Source organism: Myotis myotis, unplaced genomic scaffold (assembly GCF_014108235.1).
Source record: "Myotis myotis isolate mMyoMyo1 unplaced genomic scaffold, mMyoMyo1.p scaffold_m19_p_12, whole genome shotgun sequence".
In the NCBI taxonomy this organism is placed as follows: domain Eukaryota; kingdom Metazoa; phylum Chordata; class Mammalia; order Chiroptera; family Vespertilionidae; genus Myotis; species Myotis myotis.
The window spans coordinates 16,397,295-16,410,657 of record NW_023416316.1 but is presented as its reverse complement, the minus strand read 5'-3'; the positions used below and the strand labels follow the sequence as shown (position 1 = coordinate 16,410,657).

General features: G+C 39.9%; 1 protein-coding gene across 9 annotated transcripts in view; it reads right to left on the bottom strand.

Annotated features, from left to right (window-relative positions):
- ECPAS (Ecm29 proteasome adaptor and scaffold) overlaps positions 1–13,363 on the bottom strand; it is a 100,810-nt gene that overhangs the window by 72,049 nt on the left and 15,398 nt on the right. For 8 of the 9 annotated variants that reach the window (XR_004971180.1, XM_036330029.1, XM_036330030.1 and 5 more), the window contains 2 exons: positions 7,099–7,229; positions 754–870 (listed from right to left, as the gene is read on the bottom strand). Coding sequence is in view for 7 of the 9 variants with exons in the window: in XM_036330029.1 (XP_036185922.1) it covers positions 754–870; positions 7,099–7,229 (248 nt within the window). In the remaining 2 variants the exon portion in view is untranslated. Of the gene's footprint in view, positions 1–753; positions 874–7,098; positions 7,230–13,363 lie in introns of those variants that run through there. The other variant, XM_036330035.1, reaches the window with a different exon arrangement.

The following is a 13,363-nucleotide window of genomic DNA, read 5'->3' as shown; positions in this document are numbered from 1 at the left end:
GGGGGGGGGGGCACCCCCAGCAACAGCCTCATGTCCCAGTGGCGCAAGTCCCTGTCCCTGTCCCCGCCCACCAACTCCTATGCATGCGCTGCCTGTTGAACAGTCATGACTGGGACACCATTAGGACCAACAACCATATTACCTCTTTATATATATAGACTAGAGGCCAGATGCACAAAATTCGTGCAAGAGTAGGCCTTCGCAGCTGCCTCCATCCCTCCCTGGAAAGCACAGCAGCTGCCTGGATCCTAGGGCTGCAGCCCTGGCTTCGTCCGGAAGATCGTCCAAAAGACATCCAGTCTAATTAGCATATTACGCTTTTATTATTATAGATATCAGAAACATAGATGTTTTTAAAACTCAGCCTTTGTATCTCTTCTTACCATTTTACCCTTTTTTCTTCTTCTATTATCTTTTATTCATGCCTATGCTACATAACCCTTCTCTCTATTCAGATTGGCCTCATATAATCTTTTACTATGAATCAAATCATTATTTTATAGATCAAAATATCTGACAAGTCATTTCACCAACATTCCTTTGCCCAACGTAAAAGCCCATGCACGATCCTGGTAACGGTTCCTCTAGATCAATGCTCAGTGGTAAGACTGTGTCATTTAAAGGAAACATCCCATGCTTCATTTAGAAATAGTCTACAGTAAAATTCTAAGTTGCCAATATATTGATGACATCTAATAAATGTTATGAAAGAAAATTACAGTAAGTCAGAAAATATTCCAAGATAACACTCACTGTGACAAAGGAAACTGCAGCAGGGTCCTGGTATTGAACCAACAGTGTCTCTATGGGGAGTTGTATTTTAGGGCGGCTTTTTATACGCTTATTCAAATGGACCAACAGTTCCATTACCTAAAATACAGAGAGATATAAATTGAAATTACTGATCATAATTCATTTCTCAGACTTATCTGAGAAATACAAAACAAATTAATTTCTCAGATAGTACTTATTTGATAAATAGTGGCTACTTTGTTGTCTTTAAAATTAAATTTTACATCCCAGAAAGGGAGTATGCAATATCCCCCCAAGAATCCATGCATCAGAATTTTTTACAATAGTAGTTTCATTAGCTTTATTTTTTTTTTCCTTTTCACTGATTTTAGAGAGAGGAAGGGAGATAGAGACAGAGAGTGAGAGAGCAAGAGAGAATGAGAAAGAGAGAGAGAGAGAGAGAGAGAGAGAGAGAGAGAGAATAAGAGAGAGAGAGAGAAACATCTATGTGAGAGAGAAACATCGATTGGCCACCTCCCACATCTGCCCGGACTGAGGAGCAAACCTGAAACCTGGGTATGTGCTCTGACCAAGAACCAAACCCACAACCTTTTAGTGTACAGAATGATGCTCCAACCAACTGAGCCACACAAGCCAGGGCTCCATGCACCAGAATTTTACTAATGAATTTATTTTTACACTGTGCTTTGGTTAATCAAAGTTGAGATGGGCCTCTACTGAGGCACAGTCCCCCAGAACACCTGTGAACAAATGAGTGAGACACACAATGCCATGGACTAAATGTCTGTCTCCCTAAAATTCACATGTTGAAGCCTAAACCCCAGTGTGATGATCTGGGGAGGTAATTAGGTTTGGATGGAATCATGGGCTTGAGCCTCCATGATGGGGTTGATATCGTAATAAACAGACAAAGAAATTAGAGTCCTCTCTCTCTTTGCCACATGAGGATACAGCAAGAAGGCCACCTTCTATAAATCATGGAGAGTTCATGCACGAAGAAACTGACCATGCTGGCATCCTGATCTCAGACTTCTATCCTCCAGAATTGTGAGGAACAAATGTTTGTTGTGTAAGTCACCTAGCCTATGGTATTGTTACCCAAGCTGACTAAGACACACCACGAATACTACAAAAAAAGAGAAATGTACACAAGAAATACACATTGGGTTTCCAGAAGAGAAAGTACCTGCCAGGTCAAGCACCTCAGAGAAAAAGGACAAGAACACCACTCCTAAAAATCAGATAAATTTCCAAGCACAGAATCAGTTAATAAGAGGCACACAGGTTGAAAATGACATTACACACTGCATCTGACTGAAACACAGAGTGGTAAGATAAGGGCCCGAATTATATAAGGTATTGGGGAAAATACTGAGGAATTTTTACTTTATTCTGAAGATCATCTGATTCTACTGAAGAGTTTTAAGTAATGACCAGCTTCCTCTCCCTTAAGTGGGAAAGACAGGAGAAAAAGAGTTCGTCAATTTCCAAAGATAGAAAAAAAGATAACAGAGGCTCATGTCAAATGGCCCCAACCTTACCATAAAAGTGAGACTATCTTGCTAAGAGAGGAGCACAGAAAAACTTGTGCAAAGCATTTTGCATTCCTTATCTCATCTGATTCTTACAATAACCAGAGATGTGATACTGTCATTCCCATTTTACAGGTGAGGAAACAGAGGCTCAGGGAAGAAGTAACTTATCCAAGGATATGAACCAGCAAGTGACATAGTTAAGATTTGACTCGAAGGTCCATATATTTAACTTCTTCAAATGCTGATAATTGAGTTCAATTCATCTAAACTAACAAGCCTGTCAGGATGAGACATCCTTAGGACTGCTGATACCCTAAAGAAACCTAGAAGTGTGCATTACCATGCACACTCCCTCCAAACTTCTTACCTGGTCCAGATCTATGGATACAGCTGATGACAGGGAAAAGAATCATAAGGATACAAAGGAAATAGCCCCCTTCTGGCAATCTAATGAATCTAAGTTGATTCTTAGAAAGATGGTTGGAAAATTATTGTTGATAGTGATAAACAATTGTGTGCACAGTTACATGCTTTATTTTTAAGGACTTTTTTTAAAATATATTTTTATTGATTTCAGAGAGGAAGGAAGAGGGAGAGAGAGAGAGAGACACATCCATGATGAGAGAGAGAATCATGGATTGGCTGCCTCCTGCAAGTCCCCCACAGGGGATCAAACCTACAACCCAGGCATCGAGCCCACAACCCGGGCATGTGCCCTTGACTGGAATCGAACCTGGGACCTTTCAGTTTGCAAGCCAACGCTCTATCCACTGAGCCAAACCGGATAGGGCAGGACTTTTTGTTTTAAATGAATTAACTACTTATTTTTCTTCAACCAATTTTATCTCCTTAAATATTAATTTCATAATTTGGTTGTCTACAGTCTAGAGTTCTCTATAAACCCATAAAAAAATCAAGAAATCAGCCCTGACCGGTTTGGCTCAGTGGATAGAGCGTCGGCCTGCGGACTGAATGGTCCCAGGTTCGATTCCAGCCAAGGGCATGTGCCTTGGTTGCAGGCACAACCCCCGTGGGGGATGTGCAGGAGGCCGCTGATTGATGTTTCTCTCATCAATGTTTCTAACTCTCTAGCCCTCTCCCTTCCTCTCTGTAAAAAAAATCAATAAATAGATTTTAAAAAATCAAGAAATCAGCTGAATCAGTTTGGGCTAAATCGATAATAATTAACTTCTGCAGTGAGTCTATAGAATTACAAACCTCAGGTATATATTATTTTGGCCATATCAGTTCTCCTCACTACACATTAATTTTTATTTATTTATTAACGAACTTGTTTTTTTTTTTGAGGAAGGGGGGAGAGGGGAAGGATGGAGGGGAGGAGGGAGGGGAGGGAGAAGAGGGAGGGAAGGAGGGAAGGAGAGACATCGATTTGTTGTTACACTGATTTATGCATTCATTGGTTGATTTCTGTAAATGCCCTGACCGGGGGATCGAACACACAAATTTGGCATATCGGGATGAAGCTCTAACCACCCACTGAACTACCCTGCCAGGGCCAACTTATTTTTATTGATTTTTTATTTTATTTTTTTTAGAGAGAGGAAAGGAGGGAGAGAAATGTCAATCAGTTGCCTTCCACACGCTCCCCGACCAGTGATCAAACCCTCAGCATAGGTATGTGCCCTGACTAGGAATTGAACCTACAACACTTGGTGTACGGGACAATGCTCCCACCAACTGAGCCACCCAACCAGGGCCAGGGGCCAACTTTTTAATTGAAGTATAACATATAGCTGAAGTACACAACTGCCAATATAAGGCTCAATAAATTTTCACAAAATAAACACACCTATGTAACTACCAGAACTACAACACCATTCTACCACCATTTCTTAATTTACTATATATAAATGAAACATATAAAATGAACTCATGTGTCTGAACATTTTTCATTCTACACTGTATTTGAGATTCATCCATGATGTTGCTCATATCATTAGTTCACTTATATTGCTCTAGTGCAGGGGTGGGCAAACTTTTTGACTCGAGGGCCACAATGGGTTCTTAAACTGGACCGGAGGGCCGGAACAAAAGCATGGATGGGGTGTTTGTGTGAACTAATATAAATTCAAAGTAAACATCATTACATAAAAGGGTACGGTCTTTTTTTTTTTTTTAGTTTTATTCATTTCCAACGGGCCGGATCCGGCCCACGGGCCGTAGTTTGCCCACGGCTGCTCTAGTGGAAAAATAGCACAATTTATCTATTTTCCTATTGATTGACATTAGGTTATTTTCCAGTTTGGGCTATCATGAATAATGCTGCTATGAACATTGTTACATATGCCTTTTGGTACACCTATGTACACACACGTTGTATATTAATTCAGGCTTGAAAATGCTTAGTCATGGAATACGCATATGATAAACTTTAGAACGCTCCAAACAATTTTCCAAAGTGATAATAATATTAATTTACACTCCTACCAACAGTCTAAGATTTCCAGTTGCTCACATTCTTGTCAACACTTGCTACAGTCAGTCTTTAATTTTTAGCTATCCCAATGAGTCTGAATATACAAAGTTAGGTGTAAAGTAGAATTCTACATAACAAACTTCATTTTCCTTAAAATAGGAAATATACTCTAATGATATGTCAGTAGAAATCTAAAACTTCAATTTCTCTTTTGCCCTGACCGGTTTGGCTCAGTGGATAGAGCATCAGCCTGCGGACTGAAAGGTCCCAGGTTCGATTCCGACTAAGGGCATGTGCCTTGGTTGCGGACACATCCCCAGTGGCGGGTGTGCAGGAGGCAGCTGATCGATGTTTCTCTCTCTTCGATGTTTCCAACTCTCTATCTCTCTCCCTTCCTCTCTGTGAAAAATCAATAAAATATATTTAAAAACAAAACAAACAAAAAAACACTTCAATTTCTCTTTCACTCAATTTATCCACAAATTCCCAGCTACCTTACAGGATATCCTGGTTAAATCTAATATGCATTATGCAATTGATAAAAACCCCCAAAATTACATAATTGAGAGGCAATACAAATTAATTGTTAGTTTCACTGATTTCAAAATTTCACATATTAAAACTATTTATCCATGACCTTTCCAATCGCTGCCCACTGGCATCCCTGTTTCCTTTCCCTGGCGCCTGCCTTCTTGTGCACTGTGTGCATCGGTGTGGCCTTCTTCAGCTCCCTGAAGGCTTCACACTCTGCTTTAGCTCAGAGCCTCTGTACAGGCCATCTCTGTCTTTACTGGTCTCCCTCATCTCTCTGCCTGGCTACTGCCCACACACACACCTACAGAGGTGTACCTTATGCCCCAAATATATTCTTGCATAGAATCCTATTCCATCTTAACATTTACTACAGTTTACAACTAGATACTCTATGCCTGATTATTTAATACCGGTATCCCCAACTAGCTGTTTCTTTCATTCACTAACATATCCTTACCAGCTGCCATACAGAAGGCATTCAGTAAATATCTGCCAAATGAATGACAAAACTAATGAGGCTAAATAAGTAAGCACAAACCAATTCATGTAGGTCTTTTTATACTTTGCTATCCTAAGTGTAATAGAATGCCATAGAAGAGTTTTAAATAGAATAGTGACATTATCAAATACATATTTATCTCAGCAAGACCCTATTAACAACAGGCATGTCAAATATATAACAAGAATGCCCTACTCCTTCCTGCAAACATAACAGACATTCTTAAAGATACTCTTTCTCCAATGAACCAAAGTCAGGACAGAGCTCAGATGCCCTCTCAGGGCAGGCATTGCCAATTGCCATTGCCAATCAATCAGAGTAGCCCAAGAGATGAAACCAGATCAAAGGCTCGAAGGTCTAGTACAACCAGAAGACGAATGAAATATTTAAAAATGAAGGGGGTAAATGTTCCATGAAAACATTTAGGTTAAAAAAGAAAATTCTGGCCCTGGCGAGGTGGCTGAGTTGATTGAAATGTCCTACACCAAAAAGTTGAAGATTCAATTCCTGGTCAGGGCATGTACACGTTGATGTTTTCTCTCTCTCTCTCAAAACAAATAAACATATCCTCAGGCAAAGATGTAAAAAAAAAAAGAAAATCTTTACGTGACAGTTATCCAGCTTTTGGTAACAGGACTTTACAGAATCTTAAAACAAGCTATACAACATCGCGCTTTCAAAAATTTTTATTTTGCTAGTTTTTAATTAAGATTATATTCACACTCAGCCAATGATTAAAGAATATTTTTGCCCCGCGACCATCAACTTTCATACTAGAATCAAAGGCATGAGCACTAGCCAGTTTGGCTTAGTGGATAGAGCATTGGCCTGCAGACGGAAGGGTCCCAGGTTAGATTCTGGTCAAGGGCATATACCTCGTACCTCAGTTGCAGGCTCCTTCCAGCTGGGCCCTGGGTGGAGCTCAAGCAGGAGGCAACCAATCGATGTGTTTCTCTCACATCAATATTTCTCTCTGTCTTTCCCTCTCTCCTCCACTCTCTCTAAAAATCAATGGAAAAAATATCCTCGGGTGAGGATTAAAAAACAAAAAACAAAAAAAACCCAAAGGCATGAATTTTAGATCAAGCCTCCATACATTTCAGAATAATTATCTCAATTATATCATCTGGCACTGATGCCAACTGTATATAGTTGGTGCTAAATGCAGCTGTGCTAAGCATACAAAAGCTATTTTTAAATCATGTAAGGTGGTCTCCATTTTGAAAGACCATAATTAGAATCATGAACCTAGATTTCAATAATGGGAAAGGAAAATATACTTCATAATATATATCTATTTATTCACCATTTAATTCACCCAACTGTCCCAACATGCTTACCTTTTTGCGTACTCCTTCTTGGGTGCTAGACAGCTTGAGCAAAACAGGAGGAAGGAATTTAGATATAATATTCTGTAACTGTTCATCTGTTTCAGCATGGCCAAGTCGTAAAAAGACCCGTTCAAGCTGATCTATAATATAAAAAGTAAAAAAAGGAGAATTTAGCAAGTCAAACACAACCAAGAGTAATTGTTCTTATGGCTTAATCCTTTATTGTACTACAGATCCTTCAGTCAGGACTTTAACATAGCTAGCCTTATATGTAGATAATTTTGACACAGCTATGGAATGACACTGAAAAGGGCTACTAGCTAGTTATACTCTTACAACTTTCCCAGTCATTTAACATCTAGAAGAAAGGAAAACAAAGCCAGGAATAACAAAATTATCTCCTACATACAAAGTTATTCCATTTTCCTAAAGAATTTTGTTATAGAAAGAATTTTTTTGCCATCAAATACAGTATAACAGCTGGCCTAATCAAAATTTTGAATTTTTTTAAAGAAATCTTCTAGTCCTACCTAGCAGAGCAAGGCAGAACTTTAATCAGATACCAGGCACAATATACCAAGTATATTGGGTAATAACATTTTTTCCCCACAACTCACATTATTTTTTAATGTAATATTATAAAATATATACAATAAAAAAGAGAATGGTATAAGGTGATATAAAATAGAAAGTAAAAACCCTCCTCCCCACCCTCCAATCTTCCAGTGTCACAACTATAAACACGTTTCTTTAAAATACTGAAATTTAATATTCTAACAAGTCACAAGGCTTTATTTCTTTTCCATTGCTTTGTTTTACAAAGTGCAGAGATACATTAAAATATGAAGCCCCACTACAGTTATAGAAAAGTTGAAACTCTTAATTTCATAATAAAATAGAATTAACACTGGATTGCCAAAAGCCCATTTTCTTCACATTTAATGTTTATTCTTCCTCATTAATAGTTCAAATACACACATCCAACCCCTACTGATCACCAACATTTTAGTCTTATCTTGCAAATGTAGCACATATATATAATTAAACAGTTGGTAAACACACAGAGATTGAGCACAAATAAGGCCCAGAGGTACTGCCATGCAATATATGTACCAACAGGTTAATTAGGCCAGTTGTTATATTTGATAGCAAAAAAAAAAAAATCAACTGGTTTCTGTTTATAATTGTGATTAAACAAAGACTGGGTTTCTTTCTTTCAGCTTCAGAGACTAGAGATTCTAAAAACTTTCTATTTGTAGCAAAAGACTAGATATGTTTCTAATCACACAGTACTAGAGCCCCTTGAATTAAAATTTGACAAAACTCAAAATTGTATCACCCAGTAATAAACTACTAAGAAGGACCAGGCTAGAAGCAACTATCCAAATACAAAAAGCCATTCTTCGAGATGCTACTTTTACATGTATACCTGAATTTTTTAGAGATACAAAAAGGTCAACAGCTGTTAGTAGAATACAATATGCTACTTTTATCCAGTCTTTGACATGTGATCTTTTTTAAGCACACATGACCCTGTTTGTACACCAGCCATGTGTACTGTCACATCCCAAGGTAGACATTATTCACTCTCGGTTGGCATTTAATAAACCAACCCTTGTGCCACTGCCATCAGTGTCATACAAAATTAACATTTTGAACTTGTATGCATATATGCATAACCCATGGGCACAGACAATAAGGTGGTGAAGGCCTGGGGTGGGAGGTGGAGGCAGGTTAGAAGAGGTCACTGGGAAAAAAAGGGGGACATATGTAATATTTTCAACAATAAAGATTTTTTTTAATTAACCTTTTCAATGGGGTACACTCAAGGGCTAGCTGATATAATACAGTAATGTTGATGGCCACAATCCAGGATTTATTTTTGGGGGGGCAGAATCAAAAGCAGTGATGTTATCAATTTCACAACTAATAAGGTAAAGAAGAAGTTCCAGTGAACTTCATACTCAGTTAAATTTTCCTGGTAGCCTACCTTCTTCTATATAATAAAAGCCTAAGTGACCGTTATGGCGGAACGACCAGAATGACCAGTCACTATGACACGCACTGACCACCAGGGGGTAGATGCTCAATGCAGGAGCTGCCCCCTGGTAGTCAGTGCGCTCCCACAGGGGGAGCGCCGCTCAGCCAGAAGCCAGGCTCACAGCTGGCGGGAGCCTCTCCCATCTCCGCAGCATTGCTAAGGAGCAGCGAACCAGGCAAACCTGGTGCTAAGGAGCAGCGAACCTGGCGCTAAGGAGCAAGGGGTACCGAACTGTGAGAAGGCACAGGCCAGGCTGAGGGACCCCCCCCCCCCCCGCCAAGTGCACAAATATCATGCACCAGGCCTCTAATAGATTTTATAATGATTAATAGTCCTATTCCTAGAAAGACTAGTGACTAGACTACAATCACTTTGTAAATAAAGAAAATCTGGATCCTTCCATACATTTTCTCCTAATATCTGGACAAGCCATTGTAGTCCCTAAAACAAAGCCTCCTACTCTAAAATCCATTGTTCCTGTCCCAGAGAGCTCAGTTTTGACAAATCTTCTTGGGAAAAACTGGAAAGTCCACAACCAAAACGGTAACAGCAGTAAATGCACTGTTAGTTACACAGAAATAAGAGGTGGCTTAAATGTATTCTGATTCTAGACTAACTTTTAAGAATTTTTTAAGGATTTTCTGGGCAGGCATTCTGGCATAGCAAGTTCTCCAGCAGTATATTTGATAGAATAGCCCTACCCCAGAGATAATTACAGCAAGGTGCTCAAGGAAGATAAATGAAGACAAATGGTCAAAGTGGTCACTGGGAAACCATTAGGCAGACAAAGTCACTGAAGAAACCAGTTCTCTAGGTAAGCGAAGACCACAAGTGCTGTGAGAGAAAGAGCAGGAGCCCTCTGCACAGGATACAGAGCACAGGCAAGCACAAGTCCAGGGTAGCTTCCAGCATGCTGGTTCCATTGTGGTTACTGACAAAAGCTTCCTTCATCTGCTTTTGAGACTTATTTTTCTTCTTCCTGCCATGTCTGGCTGGCCTCAGCGCCTCCAGCAGAGAGCTGACTACATTGGTCAGGACTCCCAGCTCCCACTACACTGTATATTGGAAAATCTCCCCCTTTTATCCCATATATTACAAATTATTTCCTCCTACAATGCCTTTTGACTCCATAGCTCTTTCTTTTCATTTCTAAGTTCTTAAAATATAAATTTACCATTCCTTCCTTTTATGGCTTCTGAGTTTCTAGTCATGCTTAAAAATGCCTTTTTCGCCTGGACGGTGTGGCTCAGTGATTGAGTGTCAACCCGTGAACCAGGAGGTCACCAGTTTGATTCCCATTGAGGGCACATGCCCAGGTTTCAGGCTTGATTCCCAGTGTGGGACATGCAGGAGTCAGCTGATCCTTGTGTTTCTCTCTTATCAATGTTTCTATCTCCCTATCCCTCCCCCCCCAAAAAATCAATAAAAACATACTTCAAAAAATTTTAATGCCCTTTCACTCGAGGATTATAAAAAAATGTTATATTCTGCAGAAAGGAATTAACATAGCAAGCATGAGACTGCTATGAAGTCTTCACTTGCCAAGGCTGGCCCTCAGCTGGCATCTGGAAACTTGGATTTCAGGACAGTTCCCACCATTTCAAGAACTGATAAGAGTGACTCACTGTGTCTAAACTGTTTATACAAACAATATGGTTTATGCTGAACACCTGCTTTCCTTTTGGGAAACTGGACTTTTGGTATGTGTTAGGCAGAAAGTGCCAATGTGACGAGCACCGAATAAAACCCCTCAGCACTGAGTCTCTACTGAGTATCTGAAGACAACGTTTCAAATGTGTTGTCATGACTCATTGCTGGAGGAATTAATGTGTGGCCTGTGTGACTCCACTGGGAGAGGACTCTGAAAAAGCTTGCACCTGGTTTCCTCTGGACTTCACCCCCATGTACCTTTTCCTTTGCTGATTTTGCTTTGTGTCCTTTCCCTATGATAAATCTTAGCCATGAGTACAACTATATGCCGAGTCCCGTGAATCCTCCTAGCAAATCACTGAGCCTTGGGGTGGTCTTGGAGACTCTGACACATATTTATCTATGTTTTCTTAGGATTTTGCTTTCTGCATTCAAGTCCTTAATCCAGCTGGAATTTTTTATTCGGGGGAGGCACATAGAAGGATATAGGAAACCTGTTCTTTTGTGGGGGTTTTTAATCCTTTTCATTGTGAAATTAAACATTTAGAAAAATGTACAAAACATATAGTTTAATGAATTATTATAAACACCTACTATGTAACTATCACCCAACTCAAGTAAAAACATTTATTTTGAAACTTGTACCAAAAAAAAGATTCCTGCCCGGCCAGTTTGGCCCAGTGGTTGAACATCGACCCATGAACCAGGAGGTCACAGTTCTATTCTCAGTCAAAGCACATGCCTGGAGTTGTGGGCTCGATCCCCTAGAGAGGGCATGCAGGAGGCAGCCGATCAATGATTCTCTCTCATCATTTATGTTTCTCTCTCTCCCTCTCCCTTCCTTTCCGAAGTCAATAAAAAAAAAAAAAAATGTTTTTTAAACCACTGAGATTCTTAAATTCCAAAACAACAACAAAATCCAGATTAGATTATGTCAACTATTACATTCATGTAGCAAAAAAACTACTAAAAATAAATATACTCATTAAATTTCATTACATAATTCTCTAACTCATATTGTTCACCTCTTTAGTTTCCCTATCTAAAGTGAAAGAAGAAACCTTCTTCTTCTACCCTCCCAAAGAAGAAACAACCAACCAACCAAGGTTAAGGATTAGCCACTGATTTTTCTGAAAATTATCCCTGAGAATTAAAACTATCCACAGAAATCGCTCACTCTCCAGATCTCTCCAAAAAATATATAACTTTGACTTCCAAGTTAAGGAGGAAAGGCTATTTTCTCACAGGATTATAAAAGGCAAATACTAGTATTTCATTCACATTATCACTTAAGGGGAAAAAAACAACATAAAGTAAAAGCAATAAATCAGTTTTTTTAGAGATGTCACCTTTTCATGACAACCTGAACATCAAAACACTCCTTGGGAAGTATGCAAGAAAAGCATACACTGTCAAAAAGAATAGGAAAAGGACTATAAGGTATTGAATATCCCCATATGGTGGAATTTCAGGATTCTTTTTGTTGTTTTTTTTTTGCTTATTTGTTTTATTCTATGTCATCACTAATTTACTTCATGAACCTTAATAACTTGTGTGATTTAAAAAGAGAAAACAGTTATATTTCAGGGTGACAATGTTATCATCCTAATTAGCCAGTTAATATTAATAATAGAAAGAGAGCAAAGAGGGGGCCCAACATTATAAGCACTAAAGGCCCGGTGCATGAATTTGTGCATGGGTGGGATCCCTCAGCCTGGCCAGTGATCGGGGCCATCAGCGGGGAGAGAGGGGTCTAGCCGGCCGGAGAGAGGGACTGCAGGAGGTTGGCCTACTGCTGCCCCAATCGGGGCCCTGGGGGAGGGGACACAGGAGGTTGGCTGTAGGAGCGCACTGACCACCAGGGGGCAGCTCCTGCATTGAGCATCTGCCCCCTGGTGGTCAGTGTGCATCATAGTGACTGGTGGACCGGTTGTTCGAACATAATGGTCGCTTAGGCTTTTATATATATAGATGGTCATCTCAAAAGCTTCATCAGGAAGCTACAGCTTCACACTCCTCAGGGAACCAACCACTGGTCCATTCCCTGCAAACCACTGGAAGAAGGGATTGAACAAAAGAGGAGGTGGATGCATGTGCAATGAAGTCAAGGTGATATAGGGAAGGTGCTTGCCTGTCAGTCTAGTCTCAGAAACAATGGATTGGCTAGAGAGTGGACCCATCAGAAGGGCACAAAATCTAAGCTCCTGGTTAAAAACCCCCAAGAGTTACATCTTTCTTGTGCTCTCTCTTGTTCTTGTTCGCACTCTTGTTCTTGCTCTCTCTTGCTGCTTAAGGCCACATGGCTATAGAGAGAGAACAGGCAAGCACATGGGCATATAGCCATGTGGCCTTAAATAGTCACATGGCCATGGATCATGGGACATGGGACATGGGGACTTCATACACAGGATGCTGAACTGAATTGGACTTGAACTTGGAGCAGAAACTATAGCAGTGGCCTTAATTCTGGCCCTGCTGAAGATAGGATGGGACTTCTTCCATGGCAAGATGGACAGAGATGGACCTTAGGAGAACCCCTTTAATTTTACATCATCTATAAAGCTTTCCATGAAACCCCATTCT